The 25,977-nt window shown below is 60.8% G+C and overlaps 1 protein-coding gene and 2 long non-coding RNA genes across 3 annotated transcripts in view; 2 read left to right on the top strand and 1 right to left on the bottom strand.

Annotated features, from left to right (window-relative positions):
- The window catches only part of ZFPM1 (zinc finger protein, FOG family member 1), a 76,296-nt gene extending 66,491 nt beyond the window's left edge, over nucleotides 1-9,805 (top strand). The window contains exons 5-10 of the mRNA XM_028841554.2: nucleotides 1,480-1,582; nucleotides 2,691-2,897; nucleotides 6,656-6,889; nucleotides 7,285-7,380; nucleotides 7,459-7,605; nucleotides 7,796-9,805. Of these exons, the coding sequence (XP_028697387.2) occupies nucleotides 1,480-1,582; nucleotides 2,691-2,897; nucleotides 6,656-6,889; nucleotides 7,285-7,380; nucleotides 7,459-7,605; nucleotides 7,796-9,621 (2,613 nt within the window). The 3' untranslated portion in view covers nucleotides 9,622-9,805. The remainder of the gene's footprint in view (nucleotides 1-1,479; nucleotides 1,583-2,690; nucleotides 2,898-6,655; nucleotides 6,890-7,284; nucleotides 7,381-7,458; nucleotides 7,606-7,795) is intronic.
- LOC144338186 (uncharacterized) lies at nucleotides 128-1,565 on the bottom strand. The gene is made up of 2 exons (XR_013412070.1): nucleotides 1,452-1,565; nucleotides 128-1,266 (listed from the first exon to the last, which is right to left on the bottom strand). It is a non-coding gene; the product is annotated as an uncharacterized LOC144338186 (long non-coding RNA).
- Nucleotides 9,806-15,911: 6,106 nt separating the features above from the next.
- On the top strand, nucleotides 15,912-24,203 carry LOC144338182 (uncharacterized). Its single transcript, XR_013412066.1, has 4 exons — nucleotides 15,912-15,990; nucleotides 21,213-21,348; nucleotides 22,268-22,489; nucleotides 22,819-24,203. It is a non-coding gene; the product is annotated as an uncharacterized LOC144338182 (long non-coding RNA).
- The last annotated feature ends 1,774 nt before the right edge of the window (nucleotides 24,204-25,977 follow it).

Raw genomic sequence — 25,977 nt, forward strand, 5'->3', positions numbered from 1 at the left:
ACCATGGCAGGGTTGGGCCAACTGCCGTCCTCACCACAGGGCTGCACAAACCTGTCCAGTGCCAACAGCAGCATTTGTAGGTGACACTGGCTTTTCAGTCAAAGGTCATGATGTAGGAAGTTTCTGATTAAAAGGCATTTATTTGTATAGAAAAAGTGAGTGTGTTTACAGGAAGTGCTGGAGCACGTGCGTGTGCTGTGCCTCCGGATTGGGCACCCAGGTGGCTGAGCCTGGGGACCACCAGTGCAGTCAGCAGCACAGGACCGAGGGTCAGGGCGCTGAGGCTAAGTCAGCCTTGCAGGAGGGACCAAGGCCTGAGGGGCAACGGCGGTCACCCCTTCCTCCACCACCACTCTCTCCCCTTGATGGCTGACCAGTGTTGGGCACCACAGAGCGAGGCCACGGACTGCCCGCCCCACCTCGTCCTGTCCCAGCCCCAGACTGCACTGGGATGGGGCCCCTCACATTTCCTCTGCCATTCGGCTGGGGCCCAGGGCGCAAGGGACACAGGAAATGAGGCGGCCTCCACGGGCTCCGCTGGCAGCCACCCCGAGGGCTGAGCCCAGAGTGTTTTCCTTCTAGACTTAGCCTAAGCCACCGCCGACAGCACGGCACGGCCCGAGGCACTGGCATGAGCTCTGTCCTTCCCCTTTCCAGGCCTGTTTCCTCACCCATGAGATGGAGAGGAGGGCGCTACCTGCTTTCCAGGGTGCCGGTGAGGCCAGGTGGGCCAGGGCTGATCCAACACAGTGCTGGTGTCTCAGGCCCACAGGAAGGGGGCTGACCAGCCTCAGGGTGGGGACAAACCCACTGAGTCCAGTGGGTGCTCCCTGGTGTCCACTGTGTGCTGGCCCCGGAAGGGAGCAGGAACGCAGGTGGCCCTGCCACACCCTGTGGCAGGGAGGGGAGCCATGCTGTCAGGGGGACACTGAGGCCTGAGGGTTGCTAGGGAGGTGCTGTATCTTCTGGGCTAATCTCGGCTCCAGCCCACAGAGGTCATTCTGGAGGTATCTAGGGCCTGTGTGGAAGGAGCCTCTACCAGGTCCAGCCCGTGTGGGAACAGTGGTTCCACACTCAGCACACCTGGGGCCAGGGTGGGCGAGCAGGGGGGAGAACACTGATACACAGATATGCAGACACGAGTGTGACTTCAGGCTCTGCTGCTTATTGGCTGTGTGACCTGGGGCATGTTGCTTGACCTCTCTGGGCCTCAGTCTCCACAAGAACCCCGTGCCCAACCCTGGAAGGTACCACTCCCTGCCAAGCCTCCCAGCCCCAGCATGGTGTAGCCATGCCGGCCAGCTATGGCACAGATGGCCCATGCCACAGCTCTGCAGGCTGTTGGGCCAGTGACTGTCCACAGCTTGGCCTAGCAGCCAAGCCGGGAGGCAGATCCATGTCACGGATGCCCCACATACCCGCGGGCACCCCCAGGCAGGCTGCTGACGGACCCCTCCCCACGTGTTCCTGCCCCCCCAGAGCCCAGCCCTGACCCTGCTGCTGGTGGACGAAGCCTGCTGGCTGAGGACACTGCCCCAGGCCCTGACCGAGGCCGAGGCCAACACAGAGATCCACAGGAAGGGTCAGTATGACGCGGCGCCTCCGTCCCAAGCCTTCCGGAAGGTGGGGGTCACTTGGCTGTCCCTGGGCTGGGCTCTTAAAGGGAAACCAGACTGCTAGGGCCGGGGATGGGGGACGGGGAACTGCTGGAACCAGCCACTGCAGCATGAAGCAGACACTCCCCTGGGACCAGTCAGCCCAGACCACGAGTCCCTGTATGAAGGTCTCGCCTGGCAGGCTGAGCCACGACAGGTGTCTGTGGCAGGGGGAATGGGGACGGCTTCTGCCCCTCTGGGGGACACCATGAGCCCCGTATCTCCTCCCTACCTTGGCTGCACCTCTGGGAACCCACCAAGGGCAGCAGCAGGGACCCCAAAGCCAGGCTGGCTGGCAGGTGCCACTGGACCAGGGCTCCACGTCGTCAGGCTGGCTCCAGAACAGTCAAGGTGGCCATCCAGGAAGGACAAGGGGCCTTGCCATGCTGCTGCTACTGAGGGTAGCACGTCTGGGCGGCCTGCACCTCTGGTCGCCCGGGGATGAAGCGAGAGGCCCTCTGGGCTTAGCCAGGTCCACTGGCCAGTGGAGTCCCTGGCCCCAGCACAGGGTGGGGACGGGCTGTGGTGTGTGTAGGCGGGGCCGGCTCAGGCCTGAGGCCAGCACCGCAGAGAATGCACAGCCCGGGCACCCCAGGTGAACAAGCCGGCCCCGCGCAGCCTGGGCTTTGTGGGCTAAGGCTGCCCCCTTCGGGCCACAGCAGGAAGAACGCCCTTGGACGGTTTCCCAGAGAGCAGGGTCCACTCTAGGGCCCCACCTCTGGCTGCCTTCCCTGAATGGTCTCCCCTAGTTACTCCACCACCCACCCTCCATGACATCCCTTTCCTGGGAGACTTCCCTAGGGCCCTCCCACTAGGATGAGCGCAGGGCAGGGAGAACTGGAGGCAGGCAGACTGTGAGCACCCACAGGGGACCACCCAGCCTCACCCCCGAGGCAGGATAGCCCTGGCAGCCAGTCAGCCACAGCTGTGAACATGGGGTGGCCGCTCTCCTGACCCCATCCTCCACCTGTCGTTTAAGATGGGACAGGGAAGTGGGGCACAAGGTCCTAGGTTTGGACACCTGTCTCCCTCCAGATGACGCGCTCTGGTGTAGGGTCACCAAGCCAGTGCCCGCGGGGGGACTCTTGAGCGTGCTCCTCACAGCCGAGCCCCGCAGCACCTCCGGCCACCCTGTGAAGAAGGAGCCAGCAGAGCCCACGTGCCCAGCCCCCGCACACGACCTCCAGCTCCTGCCCCAGCAGGCCGGGATGGCCTCCATCCTTGCCACCGCAGTGATCAACAGTGAGTGCTGGGCTCCCCAGGCCCGGGGCGGCTGCTCAACCAAGATGGGGCAGGCAGGGCAGGAGAGGGTGGGAGCTGAGGGTGGGAAGCTCAAGGGCCCCAGGCTGCCGACAGAGTGAGAGGGAAGGTGGGGAAGGAGGTGATGTGGGTGGTCCCAAGTTCAGAACACACAGGGACAGGAGAGTCCCCAGAGCCCGGGGCCACCACAGGGAAAGCCCCTGCCAGTAGGCAAGCGGGCTTAGGCACAGACCCAGCTCTGCCCTGCATACCACACCAGAAGCCTGTGCTTTCCCTGGGGGCAGCCCTGACTGCGGGACCCTCACCTCGGCCCTCCTGGTGTTTGGGGCCAGGTCATTCCACAGTGGAGGTCTCCTGGGCACCATGGGTGGTGAGCAGCAGCCCTGGCCCGGGCCCACTAGGTGCTGCCACCACCTCCACCTCCAAGTTGTGACAACCAAGACACCTGTTGGTTTTCTGTTGTTTTTCCAGACAAGGTCTCACTTTGTTACCCAGGATGGTCATGAAGTCCTAGTCTCAAGCCATCCTCCTGCCTCAGCCTCCTGAGTAGCTGGGACTTGAGGCACATGCCACCAAAATCTCTCTACACGTGGCCACATGTCCCTGGGGACAGAGCTGCCCCTGGGGACGCCTGAAGTGGACAGACATCACTCCTGCAGCGACTCTCTCGGAACCTCTGAGGGTGGCTGTGGGAATCAGGAGTCACTCACCCCCAGCCAGGTGCAGGAGCCACACCTGTGATCCCAGCACTGTGGGAGGCCGAGGCAGGAGGACCATTTGAGCCCAGGAGTTCAAGACCAGACTGGGCAACACAGCAAGACCCTGTATCAGCTAAAACTTTTAAAACTTAGCCAAGAGTGATGGTGCACCCCATGCACCTGTGTGGCCAAGGACAGCGTGTGGCCACCATGGATAGGCAGAAGGCATGCAGGGGACACACGGCAAGTCTGGCTCCGGCCAGCAGCTGGGACTTCCCAGGGGAACAGGGACTGCGCCAGAGAGCATTTGGAGGGGGACGTAAGACTCGGGTTTAGCTTTGGTGACTAAAGAGTTACAAAACTGGAAGAAAAGTGACCCTTGTGAGCAAGTCAGATGTGAAGACAGCTTGAAGTAGGTGGAGACAACCAGTGGTTAGGGCCAAAGGGACCTGCAGGGCCAAGTGTGCGGCTTTGGTGTGACCACTGGGGGGATGTCGGCCCATATGGGAGTCTGGGGAGCAGATCCCCACTCTTTGAATGTCCTGACCTCAAGACACCTGCCAGATGCACAAGAGATGTCACAGAGTCTGTCGAGGGACAACGACAGACTTCAGGGAGCCCTGGGGCCTGTGGACCCTGGAGTCAGGGGACAGGGGACATCTCCCAAGGGACAGAGAGTGAGTTGAGATAGGTTAGAGGGGGCCCTGGAGGGCGGCAGGTGGTCTGCCACATCCAGGCTGTGGCGAGACCAACAGCAGAGAAATGACTGCTGGTCCTGACAGTGCAGAGGTCGCCATGACGCTGACCGAGGCCGCTCCAGTGAGGGTCAGAGAGGAGGCCTGAGCAGGGGCCACCTGGCCAGAGGGGGCTGGGCTTGTGTGCCTGGTACCCAGGACATAACGGCCCACGTTATGTGCTGGTGGCAACGGCTGGTGACACTGGAGAGAAGGGGCAGAGCGGCCAGGTCAACACCCAAGCCCAGGTTGGGGGCTGGGTCTGGGCAGGGCAAGCCACTGCCCGAGGGAGCCAGGAGGGCAAAAGAGAACATGGGCCACAGGTGACTGAAAGGAGTCGGGAGCAAAGGGGGTCCCCATCTGCCTTCGTCTCTTCCCTGGAAGGAGAAGGCACGGAGGGAATGGGAGGCCAGAGTGCTACTCCACCAGGATGGGGAGCAGATACCCCTGTAGTGTCTCAGGGTGTCCGGGAGACCCAACTCCAGGGGAGTGCCCCGCTGATAGAGACAGTGAGACAGCGGGGACAGTAGGCTGGGGAGGGTCCCATCCTCCAGCCGGGTCCTTGCCCACAGAGCCTGCGGAGATCAGCTCCCGATCTCTGAGGGGCAGCTGCGGGTGCCCCAGGCTCAGCCTCTGCCTCGGTTTCCCCCTCATGGGTCTGACATGCCTTATCCCCAGGCAGCAGTGTCCTGGGAACGCTGCTTTGGAAGGTCACCACCGAGGGCAAGACGTCTTGTTGACACTCCTAACTCCTGCCCTAGCGCTTCTGCAGGTCCAGGGCACAGCCGCTGCTTGGCTGCTGCTCTGGGAGAGCCGTAGGAACCAATTCCAGAGTCAGATCCAGTTTAATTCTTGAGCCTCCAGCACTCTGGGCCCGTCTCACCTGTGAAGCGGGATGCAGAGGCACCTGCCTGGAGGCCCCTCCACAGGCCACCGGACTTGGCCCGTGGTCATCAGCAGGCGGGCAGCCTTTCTAAACTGCACGGCCACAGCCCCTCTCCCCACATCCCTGCAGCAACAGCCCCCACAATAACCTGGGAGATGCAGAAACAAACCCCCCCGGTGGCCTCCCAGATCTGGGACCCAGCTCAAGGCCTCAGCTGAGACAGGACAGAGCCGCCTGCAGCCCCCAAGTAAAAGGAACCTGAGAAACATTAATCAAGAGCACAGGAGGGAGACGTGAGCCAGAAAAGTCGCCAGAACAACTAGGTGCAGGAGGAAGAGCCACCTCACCCAGGCAGGCACTGAAATTCCTCCCGAGAGGCGAGCGGTGGCAAGCAGGCCGCAGGGGGGAGGGCGCGGGGGCAGGGGCCACCCCTGCGTGCTAACTGCGGACTCAGGATAAACGTGGGAGAAGCCGGGTGAGAAACCAGCACTAACCTGCAGAGGCAGAAACCAGATATCACATCGGGCTCTAAGTGGAACGGGCTTGAAAGCCAGATAAGGAATCCCAGGGCCCCTGGGTTCCACACGGAGGCCAAGGCCAAGCTGAACAGGCCCTCCCCCTCCGTGTCTTCAGCCAAGGGGCCACGGGCAGATGGCGGGGCAGGGCTCTGGGTCAGAGAACATTCCTTAAACTGCTATAAAGACAAACTGAGAACATGCCAGAGAAGTCCTCCCCCGCTAGCAAAACCACCCTAAGCAGAGTGCAAGCCCCCAAAACTCTCAACAGTTACAAGCAGCCCATTTGGGGTCAGTGTGGTGAATGTGGCAAATCTGAGCAGCCAGGCAGTCGCTGACATGGAGCCACCCAGGTGTGTGGGCGCATGGGGGCTTCCTAACTTCTGCACTCCTAGTCTCACGCCCCACATCCCCAGAACTCCAGTCAGCAGCCATCGTGTGCCTGAGTGCTCAGACTGTGCACATGGGTCTTCTTCGCAGCCTGGCACTCCCACGCACCCGCACGCACATCTGTACACACGTTTCCTCTTCCACGGCCTCCCGGGTCCACACGGTCACCCCAGTATGTCATAGATGCTAGCCTCGCCCAGCGGTGTCCACTTCTTCCTTCTGCCCCCATGAGGCCAAAGCGTCTCCTTATGGGGCTTACCACTGGAAGGGGACCCATGGGGGTTCACTCAGACCCCACGCCCCACAGGTCCCAGGGCTTCTGGGATCTACGGAAGGGAGTGGGGCTGTCACAGGACCATCCAGGAGGCTTACGGTTACAGGGAGGGGTCAAAGCCTCAGCTCCTGGGGTGGGGAGGACGGTGGGGTCTGTCGGGGCCAGGCCCTCCCTCCGCCCACAGCCTTGCCCTGGCTGCCCGGCTGGCCCTCAGCCTGCCCCCGCCTGCTTCCCACCCCACAGAAGACGTCTTCCCCTGCAAGGACTGTGGCATCTGGTACCGCAGCGAGCGTAACCTGCAAGCACACCTGCTCTACTACTGTGCCAGCCGCCAGGGCGCCGGCTCCCCGGCCGCAGCTGCTGCGGACGAGAAGCCCAAGGAGACCTACCCCAACGAACGCGTCTGCCCCTTCCCCCAGTGCCGCAAGAGCTGCCCCAGCGCCAGCTCCCTGGAGATCCATATGCGCAGCCACAGCGGTGAGCCCCCACAGCGGTGAGCCCCCACCCCAGACGCGGGTCCTCAGGATGCCGGCTGCTTCCCCACCCAGTCCTGCAGGCCGCCCCGGAAAACCCACATGCAAGCACCCACAGTGCCACGATTCACCTGTGTGGTCTCCGGCACACCCAAGACCCCCGCAGGGGCCCAGAGCAGGCAGGCCAGCCTGTGGGCTATCTGGGTAGTCAGCTGAGGGCTGGGCCCACTGCAGTCCCGAGAGACAAAGGGCCAAGGAGGGGGAGGGGTGTAAAGAGCCTTCAGCACTGGGTCCCCCGCTCCGGCACAGTTCATGGCCCTGGCCCAGTTGCCTTCCTCGTCCCTGGAGTCCCAAGGTCAAGCTGGCCCGGGCACCGCTCTTATGCGCCCTGTGTTCCAGGAGAGCGGCCCTTCGTGTGCCTGATCTGCCTGTCGGCCTTCACCACCAAGGCCAACTGCGAGCGGCACCTCAAGGTGCACACGGACACGCTGAGCGGTAGGCGCCACAGGGGCCGGGGGATGTGTGGGGCCCGCCCTCCGCCCTGGGCCCTGACCAACTCGCCATGGCCCACAGGTGTCTGCCACAGCTGTGGCTTCATCTCCACCACAAGGGACATCCTCTACAGCCACCTGGTCACCAACCACATGGTCTGCCAGCCAGGCTCCAAGGGTGAGATCTACTCGCCAGGGGCCGGACACCCAGCAACCAAGCTGCCCCCAGGTGAGCAGCCCTGTGGGGGCCACCCCCTGCCCCTTGGGCCCCCTGAGCAGAGGGAAGGGAGCGGGCTTGTCGCCCAAGACAGGTGTAAACCATTTCCGCCCACCCGTCCCCTCCCGGAGCTCGCCCTTCAGCTCTGACCGGCCAAGTCCTGCCCCAGGCCTGAGGTGCCACCCCTGCGGTCTCTCTGCAGACAGTCTGGGTAGCTTCCAGCAGCAGCACACGACGCTGCACGGCCCCCTGGCCTCTGCGGACCTGGGTCTGGCGCCCACCCCATCGCCAGGACTGGACAGAAAGGCCCTGGCAGAGGCCACCAACGGAGAGGCCAGAGCAGCCCCCCAGAATGGAGGCAGCAGCGGGCCCCCGGCGGCCCCCAGGAGCATCAAGCTGGAGGCGGTGGAGGAGCCGGAGGCCGCCCGCGCCCCGGGCACCGGAGAGCCTGGGCCCCAGGCCCCGTCGCGGACGCCGTCGCCTCGCAGCCCCGCCCCGGCCAGGGTGAAGGCCGAGCTGTCCAGCCCCACGCCGGTCTCCAGCCCGGTGCCAGGCGAGCTGAGCCTGGCCGGGGCCCTGTTCCTGCCGCAGTACGTGTTCGGGCCCGATGCGGCGCCCCCAGCCTCGGAGATCCTGGCCAAGATGTCCGAGCTGGTGCACAGCAGGCTGCAGCAAGGCGCGGGCGCGGGAGCCGGCGGCGCGCAGACCGGGCTCTTCGCGGGGGCCCCCAAGGGCGCTACGTGCTTCGAGTGCGAGATCACCTTTAGCAACGTCAACAACTACTACGTGCACAAGCGCCTCTACTGCTCGGGCCGCCGCGCGCCCGAGGACGCGCCCGCCGCGCGCAGACCCAAGGCGCCCCCCGGCCCGGCCCGCGCGCCCCCTGGCCCGCCCGCCGAGCCCGACGCGCCGCGCTCGTCCCCGGGCCCCGGAGCGCGCGAGGACGGGGCCGGGGGTGCGGCCACGCCCGAGGACGGCGCGGGCGGCCGGGGCAGCGAGGGCAGCCAGAGCCCGGGTAGCTCCGTGGACGACGCAGAGGACGACCCCAGCCGCACGCTGTGCGAGGCCTGCAACATCCGCTTCAGCCGCCACGAGACCTACAGCGTGCACAAGCGCTACTACTGCGCCTCGCGCCACGACCCGCCGCCGCGCCGCCCGGCCGCGCCCCCGGGAACCCCCGGGCCGGCCGTGCCCCCGGCCCCCGCCCCAGTCGCGCCCGTGCGCACGCGCAGACGCCGCAAGCTTTACGAGCTGCACGCGGCCGGCGCCCCGCCCCCCCCGCCGCCCGGCCACGCCCCCGCGCCCGAGTCGCCGCGGCCCGGAAGCGGAAGCGGAAGCGGCCCCGGCACCGCCCCTGCGCGCTCGCCAGGCCCGGCGGCCGACGGTCCCATCGACTTAAGCAAGAAGCCGCGGCGCCCGCCCGCCGGAGCCTCGGCACCAGCGCTGGCCGACTACCACGAGTGCACGGCCTGCCGCGTGAGCTTCCACAGCCTCGAGGCCTACCTGGCGCACAAGAAGTACTCGTGCCCCGCTGCGCCACCGCCCGGCGCGCTCGGCCTCCCCGCCGCCGCCTGCCCCTACTGCCCCCCGAACGGCCCGGTGCGCGGGGACCTGCTGGAGCATTTCCGCCTGGCGCACGGCCTGCTGCTCGGCGCACCCCTGGCCGGCCCGGGGGTCGAGGCCCGGACGCCGGCCGACCGCGGCCCCTCGCCCGCACCTGCGCCCGCCGCCTCCCCGCAGCCCGAGCCCCGCGGCCCCCGGGACGGCCTCGGCCCGGAGCTCCAGGAGCCGCCGCCGGGCCCGCCCCCGTCCCCGGCCGCCGCGCCCGAGGCCGTGCCACCCGCGCCGGCGCCCCCCTCCTACTCGGACAAGGGCGTCCAGACCCCCAGCAAGGGCACGCCGGCGCCCCTACCCAACGGCAACCACCGGTACTGCCGCCTTTGCAACATCAAGTTCAGCAGCCTGTCCACCTTCATCGCCCACAAGAAGTATTACTGCTCCTCGCACGCCGCCGAGCACGTGAAGTGAGCGCCACACTACAGCCGCAGACGCTTTGCACGCCCCCCGGCGAGGCGGGGGGGGGGCCGCCCCCAGGCCGTACGGACTCTGGCTCCTGGGAACCCCGCCATGCACAGGCCTGGGCGGAGGGGCTCGCAAGGGACAGCGCCCGCCTGGACCCTTGGCACTTAATAAAGAAGTACAGTTTGATGAGCATGGTGGTGGACCAGCCTAGTTCTCTGAGCCGGCAGGCACACGCAGCCAGCGCCACCTCCACCCCCGGTTTGTACACAGGCCCCTGCGGCCCAGAGTGGCTGGGCCCCTGCAGGAGTCACACCGCAGGTGGTGCTAAGAGCTAGACCGACCCTCAGGTTGGAGACCACAGCACACACTGAACCACTGCAGGGCCAGCCGCTCTGGGCCCACTCCACCCCACCCCTGTCCATAAACCCCTAGGGAGGGCAGCCTCCGCACTGCTGACCCTCTCCGCGGTCTACTTGGCCACCAGACACAGAAGGGAAAGGCACTGTCCTGGCTGACCATCCCCCAACCCTCCATGGTCCTGGGGGTCCGATGTCCCCCATCCAGTCACAGACCACCAGGGATGGCAGGGGTGGGGGCGCCCTGGGGAGGATGAAGCCCTGTGGTCGCCAAAGGGGGGGAAGAATGGGCGAGTAGGTGGACAGGAGAGGAAAACGAAGGGCAAAGCATTCCCTGGCCTCCAGGGGGTCCTGATGCTCACTGGTGGGTGCACCTCTCCCTCAGAACCAGGGCTGGGGACAGCTGTGTGATGGCGGAGTCGGTGCAAGGACCAGGGCACCCCATCCTGTCTTCCCTGCCGTGCTGGGCTGTATGGGCCGGCAACACTGAGGGAATACGTGGCTGACCACAGTGAGCCACGGCGTCACCTTGCCGTTTGCAGCTGGGCGGCTGTGGGCAGCCTCCATCGTGCTTTCTCACTGGAGAACAAAAACATTTCTCCATTCCCGACGTCACTTTATTTTTTTTATTTATTTTTTTTTTTTGAGATGGAGTCTCGCTCTGTCGCCCAGGCTGGAGTGCAGTGGCGCAATCTCGGCTCACTGCAAGCTCCGCCTCCCGGGTTCACGCCATTCTCCTGCCTCAGCCTCCTGAGTAGCTGGGACTACAGGCGCCCACAACCGCGCCCAGCTAATTTTTTGTATTTTTAGTAGAGACGGGGTTTCACCGTGGTCTCGATCTCCTGACCTTGTGATCCGCCCGCCTCGGCCTCCCAAAGTGCTGGGATTACAGGCGTGAGCCACCGCGCCCGGCTATTTTTTTTATTTTTGGAAACGGGGTCTCACTCTCTTGCCCAGGCTGGAGTGCAGTGGCACACTCACAGCTCACTGCAGCCTTGACCTTGTGGGCTCAAGTGATTCTCCCACCTCAGCCTCTTGAGTAGCTGGGGCTCCAGGTGTACACCACCATGCCCAGCTAATTTTCGTATTTTTTGTAGAAATGGTGTCTTGCTATGTTGCCCAGGCTGGCCAACCCTATTTTTTTTTAGAGCTGAGGTCTTGCTCTGTTCCCCAAGGCTGGAGTTCAGTGGCACGATCGTAAGTCACCTGCAGCCTCAAACTCCTGGGCCGAAACCATCTTCCTGCCTCAGCCTCCCGACTAGCTGGGACTACAGGCTTGACCCGCCACACCTGGCTAATTTAACAAATTTTTATAGAGACAAGGTCTTGCCCAAGATGGTCTCAAACTCCTGACCTCCAGTGCTCCTCCAGCCTCAGCCTCCCAAAGCATTAGGGCTACAGGCGCGAGCCACCATTCCCAGCCCATTTCCAGCTCTACTTGAACTAGCTGCATTTTTTTCGGCTTTGCCCAGCAGCCCTGGTGAGTGCAAGCGAACGAGGCAGTGGTCTCGCCTCAGAAGCCCAAGGCACTTCCCAGCCGGTCCAGGGCTCACTCTCCCGCCCGCAGCTCCTGGGCCTGGGTCTGCAACGCTTTCAGTGGTCCCTGGTGTCTTTGTCCACCTGCCCACTAGGGTGTCTGGCCAGATGGGGCCTGTGGCCAAGGCCACTGGACAGACAGGGCTCCCACCCCCTCCCAGGGGCCTGAGCTCCAGGGAAGGCAAGCAGCCTCTTCCTCACAGACACCCCTTTTGTTGAAGGCCAGGTGATCATGGGGACGGGAGGCACGGACCCCTCAGCCTGCTCGTCATTTGCATTGTTCTACATGAATTTGCATGGAGGGTTCAGGAGGCTCTGCCCCCAGGTCCTCCCCAGGTGCAGGCAGAGGGTACAAGATGTTCTAAGAAATAGAAACCTTGGGCCGGGCGCGGTGGCTCAAGCCTGTAATCCCAGCACTTTGGGAGGCCGAGGCGGGCGGATCACAAGGTCAGGAGATCGAGACCACGGTGAAACCCCGTCTCTACTAAAAATACAAAAAATTAGCCGGGCGCGGTGGCGGGCGCCTGTAGTCCCAGCTACTCAGGAGGCTGAGGCAGGAGAATGGCGGGAACCCGGGAGGCGGAGCTTGCAGTGAGCCGAGATCGCGCCACTGCACTCCAGCCTGGGCAACAGCGTGAGACTCCGTCTCACAAAAAAAAAAAAAAAAAAAAAAAAAAAAAAAGAAATAGAAACCTTGGTGGGGGTTGTAAACTGTGTGTTCATTTAAAAGTAAACTTCTTAAAGGTGCCTAGAAACTTTTAAGGATACAGTCTCTGGTGAGCGACAGGTGCTCAAAGGGGCAAAAAAAACTCCAGCGTCCTCACCCACCTTGAGCCCCACCCCAAACCTGACCAAGTGAGGCCCCGTAATGGAAGACACAGAGGAGAGGCTGGAAGACAGAGCCCAGCAGCGCTGCACAAACCCACCCTGCACCACAGGAGTGGGAGTTCCTGGGCCCTGCAGCCCTTTCTGGGAGCTCACCTCAGGCAACAAGGACCATGTGACCGGGACCCAGACCTGAAGTCACCCCAGAGAGCCCCACCATGGCCCGGACGCGAAGCTTTAGGGCAGCACACTGAGCCTCATGAAGGGCCCTGCACCTTTCCTGGCTTGCATGACCCCCCACTGCCCCTAGCATGCAGGGCTGGGTACCGCTGCCCTCGCCCATCCCAGGTAATTTGCGTGCGGCCAGAGCCCGTCCCCACTGCACCCAGGACTCGCCTCTGGCTCGCGTCTTCTGCACAGACCCTGGGGCCCCCACACCTGGCAGACGCCGTCAGTCACCCCTACTCCCTCAAGCCATCACCCCAGTCCCCCCCGACCAGACCCCCGCCTGGACCTCCACCCTATGCCTCCCCTGCAGCCACTGACGCGGTGGTGGCCCAGGCCTTCTCCGACTCTCCCCAGGAAGCTGCCAGCCCTGCTCGCAGATGCCCCCTCGCCCCCCCAGCTGGTTCTCTGCTGAGCCAGGTTCAAGGCTCTGAGTCTGCCCCGGTCTCCCCTTGAAGTTCTCCCTCCACACTCCTGGGGTGGGCTCATGGTCTTCTCTCCACTAATTCTCTAGTGCAGCCACCCGTCCTCTGAGCCCTAGACCTGCAGACCTACAGCCCCGGTGTCCCTCCAGGCCCTTGATGTACCGTGAGTGACTGCACCTCCCACACACCTGTGACTTCTGCCCACACCTGCGCAGGCTTCCCTCCCACCCCCCGCCAGTCCACCTGTCCTCCCCACACCTGTGCAGGCATCCCCTTGTCCCACCTGTCTCCCCTTACCTGTGCAAGTATCCCCCTGGCTCACTGTCTCCTCCCCTCACCTGCACAGGCGTCCTCACTGGCCCCCGCCCCTGAAGGGGGAGAGCACTCACCCTTCATTGTCAAAGCAATGCTTGATTTGTCCAAAACCCACCGCTTCCCAAACCCATCCACCATCGCCGACTCCCAGGCCTGGGACTTCACCCTTGGGTCTCTCTGAACAGCCGCTTCCAAATCTCGAGGGTCCACTCCCCACACAGCTGCCACCTCTCCCCTCTCCCCTGCTCTGAGGCCCGGCCCCACCCCCGGGTGCCTGTGCTTCACATGTGAAACCCCTTCGTTACTGGCCCCACCTTCAAAGATCAGAAGTCCCCCCTTCTCTACCTCCGCACAGAGGAGAGGAGCCTCCCGACGGTGGCCTCTCCTGACGGCAGCCCCCGACCCCGCCAAGTCCACCACTCTCTGGACCCCCTGCTGCAGCTGGCTGCTCCAGGCAGTGCCTCCTGATGCCCTCTTTCCTCCTCGGAGGCTGCCCTTGTCATCCGGCTGTCAGCTTATCTGGCCCTCAGACCTGTCCACGGCTCACTTCCCGCATAGGAACGGTCACTCTGCATCTCTGTCCCCGGCTCACTCCGTGTGGGAACGGTCACTCTGCATCTCTGTCCCCGGCTCACTCCGTGTAGGAACGGTCACTCTGCATCTCTGTCCCCGGCTCACTCCGTGTAGGAACGGTCACTCTGCATCTCTGTCCCCAGTTCTCTTCCTATGTAGGAACGGTCACTCTGCATCTCTGTCCCCGGCTCACTCCGTATGGGAACGGTCACTCTGCATCTCTGTCCCCGGCTCACTCTGTGTAGGAACGGTCTCTCTGCATTTCTGTCCCCGGTTCACTCCGTGTGGGAACGGTCACTCTGCATCTCTGTCCTCTTGCCCGTTGCCTACTGGCCTATCTCCTGTGAAAGCTGGGGCTGCGCCTGCTGGACCTCTGCCTCCCAGGCACCCACAAGTGGCCGGCACCAAGGAGGGGCCTGCATCCATTGAAGTCACAGGGTGTGTGTGGACCACAGACAAAACAGCCAACCCTTCCCCACGCCCAGCAGTCACTCCCACTGTCCCAGCCACACGGTCCACTGGTCTCCCCACGCCCAGCAGTCACTCCCACTGTCCCAGCCACACGGTCCACTGGTCTCCCCACGCCCAGCAGTCACTCCCACTGTCACAGCCACATGGTCCACTGGTCTCCCCATGCCCAGCAGTCACTCCCACTGTCACAGCCACACGGTCCACTCGTGGCACATGGCACACAGCCACCATCACAGCCCACTCTCCAGTCACACTGTCCACTGAGTCCCTTGTGTGACTGAGCTGCTCAGACCCCTGCATTCCAAGCTGCTCCCTCCCCCCTCCTCCCCCCACTCCCCTTCCCCCTCCCCCACTTCCCCTCCCCGCACCTTTACCTGTGAAACTCCTTCTTCCCTCAAGACTGGCTTAAAAGTTCCCCCTTGGGGCCACCCAGCCAGGCTGCGCCTCTCCCCTGCCCTGCACAAGATTGGCCTCCCACCTCCACCCTCCTCCTTCCGGGAGGGCTTCTGCCCCCGTCTACCTGAGCTGCGTACAGCTCAAAGCCTCGTGCAGGGCCGGGCGCGGTGGCTCATGCCTGTAATCCCAGCACTTTGGGAGGCCGAGACGGGCGGATCCCGAGGTCAGGAGATCGAGACCATCCTGGCTAACACGGTGAAACCCTGTCTCTACTAAAAAATACAAAAAACTAGCCGGGCGAGGTGGCGGGCGCCTGTAGTCCCAGCTACTTGGGAGGCTGAGGCAGGAGAATGGCGTAAACCCGGGAGGCGGAGCTTGCAGTGAGCTGAGATCCGGCCACTGCACTCCAGCCTGGGCGACAGAGCGAGACTCCGTCTCAATAAAAAATAAAAAATAAAAAGCCGCGTGCAGGCTGGCAACCCCTAGGCAGGGTCAGCCCAGCCTGCCGGGAGTCCCTCACACCACTTGGGACTCAACGTCCACGAGAAAATGCAGGGCAGCCTGGCCCTCCTGAGGCCCCTTTGTCTGCCAGGCACAGCGACTGGCCCCTCAGCCACACCATGGGCTGGCTGCCCTGACTATGCACGAGGGCACCAAGGTTCCATCGGAACACGCCTCCTGCCCAGGCACCTGGCGGCCACAGCTGGGCCGAGGCATGTCCCACTGCCGGCTTTCAGCACCCAAGGGTTCTTGACCACCAACCATACTGCTGGGTTCTGGCTCCCAGCCACGCCCTGGCTTACAGAAAGCTCAGGCCCAGCAGAAGCCCACCCCGGCCTGCCTGAGGAAGGGTGGGAATGGACAGGGCCCCGGCTGCTGGCCCTGTCTCCCACACCGGGACACCAACATGCAGAGCAGGACATCATCTGTGGCTGGGGGGCTGCATGAGCCGACAACCATAGGATGGGTCTGCTCTGAAAACCCATCCGCACCTGCTCCTCCCCCAGCCTGCCCCTGGGAGAGCCCAGCTTTGGAGTCTCAGGCGGAGCCTCAGGACGCCAGGAGGCATCTGCAGGGGCGTTGCAGAGGGGGAGGGAGGAAGGGTGGGAGGAGGGGTGGGAGGAGGCGGCCCCACCCCCTCAACACCCAACCCCCTCCTCCTTGGAGGCACCTGGGAGAGGTGAAGAGAACAGCAAACCGTGTGGCTGTGGACAAAACTCTTCTCGGGACCTCGGGCTGGGAGTGTCTCAAAGGTGAGCCAGGCAGGGGCGGGGAGGGTCGGGAGCTCCAGGCTGGGGTTAGGGTTAGGGCAGGACGCATGGAGGAGGGAGGTGCAGAGCAGGAGGTCTCACAGCATCCATTTCCACAGTGAGGGAAGGGGCAGGGGAGGTGACCGGCCATCCGGGAGGAGCTTGGCCGCCAGACGGCCCGGACCTGGGGAGAGTGGCGAACCCGACAGAATCCCAACCTCACAGGGCTGCTCCAGGCTGCTTCCAACACGAGCCTGGAGGCACATCCTCTGATGCTGTCCTTGGGCAGGGAGCAGGGGGCTCACAGGTACGGCGACTTGCCCAGGGTCACAGGAGTAACCATCAAGATGCAAGGGAAACACACACAGCCCAAGCCCTGCCTTGCACACGGCGGCCTTCACGCCGGCATGGCCTCCCCATCTGGCCCCAGGGTCCCCTCAGAGCCCCCGGCCTCCGCAGCGCTGACCAAAGTGTAGTTCTGTCTGGCTGCTTCCCTCCCTGCCAGCCAGGGCCTGGGAATCTGCCTTTAACCAGCTCCCAGCAGATTGCTCTCTGGCAGGTGTGAGAACTGCACACACAGCAGGTGCCCAGACCGTGGGCGCCGACTCCACTAGCTCACCAGCAGGAGCAGACACAGCCCTGCTCACCAGGCCTTCGTCAGCTGAGGCAGGGACAGGGCAGGGAGAGAGCCAGACCCAGATCTCTGCCCAGGGGCCATGTCCTGCCCTGCACAGAGTGCATGCTTGGCCCTCCCCTTCTCTGATGCTCCTGGTGAACAGGGTGTCGAGGGCAGTAGCCCCACCCTCAAACGCAGGGCACAGGCTGAGCCTGAAGGAATGCCTAGGAGAATGTGGTACGTGCAGGCAGGAGGCGCAAAGGGTCAGGGAAGTGTGACGAGGGCCTTGGTATCCTGGTCCTCCATGTTGAACCACAAGCCCCAAGCAGCTGGGAGAAGCTGGAGCAGGCATGGCACACACCCTAACTCCAGTCTAAAATTCTGGGCTCCTCCTGCAGAGCCCAGCTCCCCCCAGGAGGCCGCTGATGGCTCAGAGAAGGTCTCATATGCTCTCATGGGCATCTGCCACCAGCCTGAGGCAGAGCCAGGCAGGTGTGGTGCCCGAGCCAGAGACCCAAGCCCCACATGCCCTGTTATTGCCGTGAGCCGGCAGCACGTGGCCTTGATTCTCTTCTTGATGCAGGACAGGTGGGCCACGCGATTGAGGCTTAGCTGGGAAAGAATTCAAGGGCGGGCTGGGGTGTTAGACGGCAGCAGTCTGTTACTAAACAATTTTACTCTTTGCAGAGCGAGGCTAACTCCCTGGCAGTGCGCCCAGAGTCCACCGTGCTCTTGGCCACTGTAGTTATAACCACTTAAACCACTTTCAATTACATGCAAATTAAAGGATGGGTTAATGCAAATTGAGGAGCAGGTTACTTAGGACTTTCTTTTTCTTTCTTTTTTTTTTTTTTTTTTTTTTTGAGACAGAGTCTTCCTCTGTCACCCAGGCTGGAGTGCAGTGGCGCGATCTCGGCTCACTGCAAGCTCCGCCTCCCGGGTTCAAGCGATTCTCCTGCCTCAGCCTCCCAAGTAGCTGGGATTCCAGGAGCCTGCCACCACGCCCGGCTAATTTTTGTATTTTAAGTAGAGACAGGGTTTCACCATGTTGGTCAGGCTGGTCTCGAACTCCTGACCTCAGGTGATCCACCTGCCTTGGCCTCCCACAGTGCTGGCATTACAGGCACGAGCACCGCACCTGGCTGTTACTTAGAACTTTCTAGGCAAGGGACAATAACTTCCCCGTCATTGCCATGTAAAACGGTGGTAACTTCCAGGCCGTTGCCGTGGTATTTGGAAACTGTCATGGCGCTGGTGGGACTGTGTTACGCCAGAGAACGAGGCAGCTAGGGATCACCTTCCTCGCCATCTGCTGGTTCCTGCTGCTTTCCTTACTTTATCCTTGCTGGACCAGATCACGTTTTGGTCGGCAAGGTTGTGACCGGAAAAGTCCTGCTAGTTGCCGACCTCAGGACAGCTCGGAGGCTGCGTGTGGGTGGCCCGCCCTTGGCCCTAACAGGGTCTCTGGCTGTGGAAAGTAGGCATGGGCCTCTCAAGAGGCTGGGGGCCCTCCCTATGGGCTGTGCTCTCATGCCCCCTGTAACGGGTCTCCCCCACCAGCCTGCCTGGCCTGGGCACATGGGTTGTTGGGCAACTGTCACTCTGGCTGCTGTCACCTCCCCCCAGGTTCTCCCCATTAACCAGCTGGCTGCACGCCTCGTTAGACCCTGCCAACTGGGGGCTCCGAAGGGGCACAGAGCCAGCAAGTCTCCCTCCTGCCATCTGGTGGGAAGGGCCAGAGAGCTGGCCCCTCCTTCCTTCCAGAATCAAACATGGAGGTGGCAAGGAAGTCTCCAGAGCCTGGGCTTGAAATTTCGAGTCCTGGCTTGGGATCTGGTGTCTGCACATCCCACAGGAAGGCCGGAGACAAGGAGGAGCCTGGTGGGAAGATGTCGTCAGGGGAGGGCAAATTATAAATGAGGAGATGAGGCTCACACCCACTGGATGGGCGGGGCGGGAATGGGAGGCACCAGGTGCCAGCAGCAGGTGGATAGGCAGCTCCAGCGCACCTGGCAGGCAGGTGCAGCCCCCTCAAATGCCGCCTGGCCATGGATGGTGGTGCTGGGTCACAAGCCATCCCAGCACAACTTCCTGGCATTGCGTTCTTTCTTCCTTAATAGCATTCTGTCGATGTTCCATTAATGAAAGTCTGACTATGCAAAACTATACTCCTGTTTTATCTGAAAAGCCTTTATTGTGCCATAATTCTTGAATGAGAAGTTGATGGGACACTCCATCCAGCATGACAGCTGACTTTTCTCATTCTTCGAAGATGGGCTAGGCTGGGCACGGTGGCTCACACCTGTAATCCCAGCACTTTCGGAGGCTGGGGCAGGCAGATCACAAGGTCAGGAGATCGAGACCAGCCTGGCCGATATGGTGAAACCCCATCTCTACTAAAAATACAAAAGTCAGCCAGGCGTGGTGGCAGGCGCCTGTAGTACCAGCTGCTCGGGAGGCTGAGGTGGGAGAGCCACTTGAATCTGGGAGGCGGAGGTTACAGTGAGCCAAGATCGTACCACTGTGCTCTAGCCTGGACAACAGAGCGAGACTCTGTCTGAAAAAAAAAAAAAAAAAACAGGCTGGGCGCGGTGGCTCACACCTGTAATCCCAGCACTTTGGGAGGCCGAGGCGGGCGGATCATGAAGTCAGGAGATCGAGACCATACTGGCTAACACGGTGAAACCCCATCTCTACTAAAATCACAAAAAATTAGCCAGGCGTGGTGGCAGGTGCTTGTAGTCCCACTACTCAGGAGGCTGAGGCAGGAGAATGGCGTGAACCCAGGAGGCGGAGCTTGCAGTGAGCTGAGATAGCGCCACTGCACTCGAGTCTGAGCGACAGAGCCAGACTCCATCTCAAAAACAAAACAAAACAAAAACAAAAACACTACCAAAGATTCATCATTGTGGGCTGCACTTGTGGCTTCATGCAGGTAGCCTTGGCGAGTCCGTTCATACCCCATGATCATTGGAGCTGAGATTTGCAAACTGCTCAGTACAGCCCTGAGTCCCTGTGAGTCAAAAGCCACTTTTCACACCATCAGGAGCTGTGGTGTTTGTTGGGTGTCTGTGTACGACTTTAGTTGTTATTGTTTTAAAGTTCTACTGTGTGTTTTTTTAAAGGACCAGTGAAATTTGAAAATAGCCGAAGAAAAGGAAACTGGTTCCCACAATCACAGACACCACCACAGAACACACCAAGGCAATTTCTTTATTATGAAAATTTTATTAATAAGAGACAGGAGCCGGGAGCAGTGGCTCACGCCTGTAATCCCAGCACTTTGGGAGGCTGAGGCAGGTGGATCACGAGATCAGGAGATCGAGACCATCCTGGCTAACATGGTGAAACCCCGTCTCTACTAAAAATACAAAAAATTAGCCAGGCGTGGTGGCGGCGCCTGTAGTCCCAGCTACTCGTAAAGTCCCAGAGGCTGAGGCAGGAGAATAGTGTGAACCCGGGAGGTGGAGCTTGCAGTGAGCCGAGATCTCACCACTGCACTCCAGCCCAGGCGACAGAGCCAGACTCGGTCTGAAAAATAAATAAATTAATTAAATAAGAGACAGGATATCACTATAGTGCCCAGGCTGGTCTGCGAACTCCTGTGCTCAATCAGTCCTCCCACCTCAGCCTTCCAAAGTGCTTGGATTACAGACATGAGCCACCGCGCCTGGCCAACACTGAGGCAATTTTTGATGCAATGTCTGCAGTGGCTGGAGGGAGCTGGGCTCCTGCTCACATCACGCTTTGTGCTTCGGTGGCTCCCGCTTCAGGGCTGCACTCCCCCTCCCTCACCACACCTCAGACTTGGAAGAGGCTGCCATGAGGGTGTGTGGCTTGGTTTAGTCCTTGTTGACAAAGAAGCCAGTTAATCCCAAGTTCAGTAAAGAATAAACATCAGCACGTGATAACACACAGTCTAACTGCTTAGTTTTTGGGGGGTTTCTTTGTTTTGTTTTTTTTGTTGTTTTTTTTTTTTGTTTTTTTTTTTTTTGAGACAGAGTCTGGCTCTGTTGCCCAGGCTGGAGTGCAGTGGCCGGATCTCAGCTCACTGCAAACTCCGCCTCCCGGTTCACGCCATTCTCCTGCCTCAGCCTCCCGAGTAGCTGGGACTACAGGTGCCCGCCACCTCGCCCAGCTAGTTTTTTGTATTTTTTAGTAGAGACGGGGTTTCACCTTGTTAGCCAGGATGGTCTCGATCTCCTGACCTCGTGATCCGCCCGTCTCGGCCTCCCAAAGTGCTGGGATTACAGGCTTGAGCCACCGCGCCCGGCCTCTTTGTTTTGTTTTTTGAGACACAGTCTTGTTCTGTCGCCCAGGCTGGAGTGCAGTGGCTCAATCTTGGCTCACCACAACCTCTGCCTCCCAGGTTCAAGCGATTCTCCAGCCTCAGCCTCCTGAGCAGCTGGGATTATGGGCCTGCGCTACCATGTCTGGCTCTGTGAGTTAGCACAAAGAATCTTAGCATGGATGCTGCGAGGAGATGCAGGCCCACTCAGGTGCACACATGCACCGGATTCAAATCCGGGCAGCAGACATAGACAACGATGCCGGGGGAGGGGTGGCCGGCAGAAGAACGGCCCCAAAGATGCCTGTGTTTTCATCCCAGGGTGCACCTGTGAAGGCTGCAGCCTCACGCAGCAGAAGGGAGTTAAGGCTGCAGAGGAAGTTGGGGTTGCTCATCAGCTGACCTGAGATATGGAGATCACCCTGGATCATCCCGGCGGGCACAGTGGAACCATAAGGTTCTTATCAGCGGAAGAGGGGTCAGGAGAGAACAGCAGAGAGGTGGGATGGGAGGACTCAATGGGCTTTGAAGATGGGGGAGGGGCCGTGAGCCAAGGAACAGGGAGGCTTCCAGAACAAGGAGCTGGTTCTCCTCGGGAGCTCCCAGCTGGGGCCAGCCCTGCTCACGCCTTGACCTCAGCCAGTGAGACCCGCGTCAGCGAGACCCACGTCAGTGCCACCCTCAGTGCGTGAGGGAATCGGTGTGTTTGTTGCAAGCCACAAACTTTGTGGATTTGTTGCGGCCACAGGAGGCTCCTGGAGGCCGCTGCACCCGACTCAGGACAGCAGGGACTTGGAGTAGGGTGGGACACAGGACAGAGAGGGCCTCCCAGGGCTGCAAAAAGATCCCAGTGGCACCTCATAAGCTGGGGGGGAGGGGTCCTGTGCCCGACCATCTTGCATCTATTTTTGTTTATACCCTTGCAATAATAATAATACAAGTAAAGTCAGATAAAAGTTCAGAAAGCATGAACATGTGATGCTCCGGTCTCCAACCAGCATGAGGAAATCATCTCTCTCCAATCAAAGGAAGAGGGAGTACAGTGGTGCCAACACGGCGCACTGCAGCCTCAACCTCCTGAGCTCAAGGGGTCCTCCCACCTCAGCCTCCTGGGTGCCAATGACCACGAGTGCCAATGACCACGAATGCGCACCACCATTCCCAGCTAATTTTTTTTACTTTTTGTAGAGACGGCATCTCACTATGTTACCCAGTCTGGTCTCCACCTCCCTACTTAAGCAATCTTCCCACCTCAGCCTCCCAAAGTGCTGGGATTACAGGCATGAGCCACCGCACCCAGGCCTGAGGTTTAGCTTTTGAGGTGCTGTCACCCTGCTTTCCACACCAGCCACAGTGTTTGCTGTTCCCACCAGCAGCGCGTGCCAGGTCTCCACATCCCACCAACACACGCTGGGGCACTGTCTGACTTCAGCCTCTGAATGCATGTGAGGGGCATCTCACTGGGGCTGTGATCTGCATTCTCCAGTGACGGGCAGCGCCATGCAGCCTTCCCCGTGCTCACCGGCCACCGTGTGTCTTTGGAGAAACGCCTGTCCAGACCCATTGCCCATTGCTGCACCGTTCTGCTCATTCTGAAGGTGAGAAAACAGAGGGCGAGGAAGGTGAGGGGACAGAGGGAGAGGAAGGTGAGGGGACAGAGCATGAGGAAGGTGAGGGGACAGAGGGCGAGGAAGGTGAGGGGACAGAGGGCGAGGAAGGTGAGGGGACAGAGGGCGAGGAAGGTTGAGGGGACAGAGGGCGAGGAAGGTGAGGGGACAGAGGGAGAGGAAGGTGAGGAGACAGAGGGCGAGGAAGGTGAGGGGACAGAGGGCGAGGAAGGTGAGGGGACAGGGGGTGAGGAAGGTGAGGGGACAGAGGGTAAGGACTGCCCAAACATGAAGCTTATGTGTATGTGCTCGGGCTGCAGGCACCCTGGCCTCACCCCACCTTGGCCCTTTTGAGCTGTGAGACTGCACAGTTCCCCTCCAGGACCCTTGGTTCCCCCAAGACCCAGGAGGCACAGAAGAGGCAGGACATCCTGTGGCCAGAAGGATGACCGGGGGTCTCAAGGGCACCGAGCCCCCACCCACCCGCTGCAGTAGGGATTGACTGCAGCCTGACCGCCACCAGCCTTTCCCCCCGTAAGGTGGGGTTCCCAGTGAATGGCCAGAGGATCCCAACCCAGTGGTTCCAATCCCCACCCTCCACATCAGCACCAGCCAGATGGTCACCGTCAGTGACCCTGCCACCCTCCCAGGGGAAAGGGCTTCCAGGGCCCCAGCCCTGGCAGGTTTATGTGGCGGGGCACTGGGCCTCTTCCTGCCCCCATCCCCCACCAGCCCTGTGGGCTGGGCGCCTGGCTCACACCTCCCTTCCTCCCATGCACACCAGCCACAGGCTCCAGGGTCTCAAAGGAACCCCTGGGACATCCCTTTATCTGGGACCAAGTCTGGGGCAGGGCCTGCATGTTGACCGACTGCCTTCTCTGCTCTGGCTGGACTGCACAGCTGGGCCCAGCTCCCTCCCAGGGACCCTGCCCCCGGCCAGGGTTCACCTGAAGGCACCAGTGAGGCAGCGCCACCCAGAACAGGTGTCCCCAGACTTCGGAAAAATCACAAACCAGAAAACAGTCAACAGTCACTTCTGGGTTTGCATGCGACTCTAACCTTACTTTTTCCCAGATACTGACATTAATTTTTTAAACTATTGCTTAACAGTCTCAACATTTCATCAAAGCACCTTTTTGGCACCAAGTACAGTAGGATGGCAAAATATCTGAACAAAAAGCCTTTTCCATGAAAGTGGTTTTTTTTTAAATAGAGACAAGGTCTCCCTATGTTGCCCAGGCTGGTCTCAAACTCCCGGGCTCAAGCGATCCTCCCGCCTTGGCCTCCCAAAGTGCTGGGATCACAGGTATGAGCCACCACGCCCGGCCCACATGAAGTGGTTTATTCCACTTGGCACTCCTTTTCCTCATTTCACTGCACACCAATGAAAACATTGGCACCAACGCACAGTTCCATGGATCAGAGTTGAGGAAAGTCTGTTCCAATCTTAACCCTTCTGGTGCCAGCTTTGTCTTACTGAGGAGGAAACAGAGGGTCCAAGTAGTTAAATCCCGAGCGCCAGCAGTGGCTGCATGGGGCAGGACTGCCTCCAGCTCTAACTGTGGTGCACTTGCGCCCACCAGCCAGGGTCCACCACTTTCAGCCGGAATCCATGGACAATTCACATGGCAAAGAGAGGAGACCACGGTTGGGTTTCAAAATGAGCTGAAATACCAAAGCGGAATAAAGTTACTTCTTTAAACGTGGGGCCATTTCAGAGTTAATTTCACAAAAGGAAACATGATGTTGCTTCAGCTGCAGCACAAACATCAGAGCGACTTTGATTATTTAAGTCTCGGTCAGAAACACTGGCAGTCACTTCTGATCTGTGTTAGATTGTAAGTGATTTAGTTCTTAGGCAAATCCTCCTTTAAATAGCAACAAGAGGCCGGGCACAGTGGCTCATGCCTGTAATCCCAACACTTTGGGAGGCTGAGGCAGGCAGATCACGAGGTCAAGAGATCAAGACCATCCTGGCCAACATGGTGAAACCCCGTCTCTACTAAAAATACAGAACTTAGTTGCGCGTGCTGATGCACGCCTAGAATACCAGCTACGTGGGAGGCCGAGGCAGGAAAATCACTTAAACCTGGGAGGCAAAGGTTGCGGTGAACTGAGATCGCGCCACTGTCCTCCAGCCTGGGGACAGAGTGAAACTCCATCTCAAAAACAAAGCAAAACAAAATAGCAACAAGAAACGCTGAAGTCAGTCTGACGCCTGGGAGGGACAAAGGTGTTTTGCAGGTTCCTGCAGCTCAGGCACCCAGCGGGGCTCACTCGAGAGGGTTAAGAGGGTGAGCGCCTGGGAGGAGCCTTCAATCAAAACTTAGTTGTGGCTAAGCCCAGCTGTGCGAGTGCCTCCCTGGCACCGCCCTCTGACCTGGGAACAGGCCCAGAGAACACAGAGGGAGAGAAGGTTGGTTGTCTCCCCCTGCGCTCCTACCCCTGGCTCCTGATCCGAGCCCCTGCTGTCAGGGAAGACAAGAACCTCACACTTCCGAACACGCACAATGCCCCTATGTCTCCCCAAAACACGGGAGGTGCAGGCAGGCCTTCGGTCTCCTTCTGCTCCGTGCTCATTGCCATCTTCCGGAAGTCACACATGCCTGTTGCCTCCTTCCAGGCCAGGCCAGGGGAGAGGGTGGCCCCCACCCCAACCCCAACTCTGCTCCAACAGCAGGAGCCGCCTCCTGTGCACACCCCCGCCCCAGGCACGGTGCAGCTCTACCACCGAACAGGCAAAGCACAGCCAGCTCTGACTGACCCAGGGAGGTCGGGGACCTCGCCCTCTGGAGCAGCCCACGTGGCCCACGGATGGCACAGTGGCCCCCAGGCAGAAGGTTGGCCTTGGGCTCCTTTCCGGAGCAGTGTGTCCGGGAGGAAGCAGCCAGGCACCAAGGCCAGGCTACAGTGAGCCTGGAGGAAAGAAGAGGAAACGGGCGTGGTCACCATCTCCTCCTTTCTGCTGGACTCAGAGCCCCGGGGACTCAGGCAGTCTGACGGCAAACTTGGCCCATGAGAACACGGAGCCTGAGGAGCTCCCGGGAGAGGACAGTCTGGGCTCCGAGCCCAGCTCAGATGAGAGACTGCCCGGGGATAACGACCTTCAGAGGGCTCTGCTCATCATTGCCTGAAATTATGCAAATGAAGCTCTCTTGTATTTATTTAAGAGTCTCTGTCACCCAGGCTGGAGTGCAGTGGTACAATCTGGGCTCATTGCAACCTCCACCTCCCAGGTTCAAGTAATTCTCCTGCCTCAGCCTCCCAAGTAGATGAGGTTACAGGCGTGAGCCACTCTGCCTGGCCGAGACTCTTTCAAAATGCGTATTCAGGCCAGGCACGGCGGCTCCAGCCTGTAACTCCAGCACTTTGGGAGGCTGAGGCAGGTGGATCACCTGAGGTCAGGAGTTTGAGACCAGCCTGGCTAACATGGTGAAACCCCACCTCTACTAAAAATACAAAAATTAGCTGGGTGTGGT

The sequence above is a fragment of the Macaca mulatta genome, chromosome 20 (assembly GCF_049350105.2).
Source record: "Macaca mulatta isolate MMU2019108-1 chromosome 20, T2T-MMU8v2.0, whole genome shotgun sequence".
Lineage (NCBI taxonomy): Eukaryota > Metazoa > Chordata > Mammalia > Primates > Cercopithecidae > Macaca > Macaca mulatta.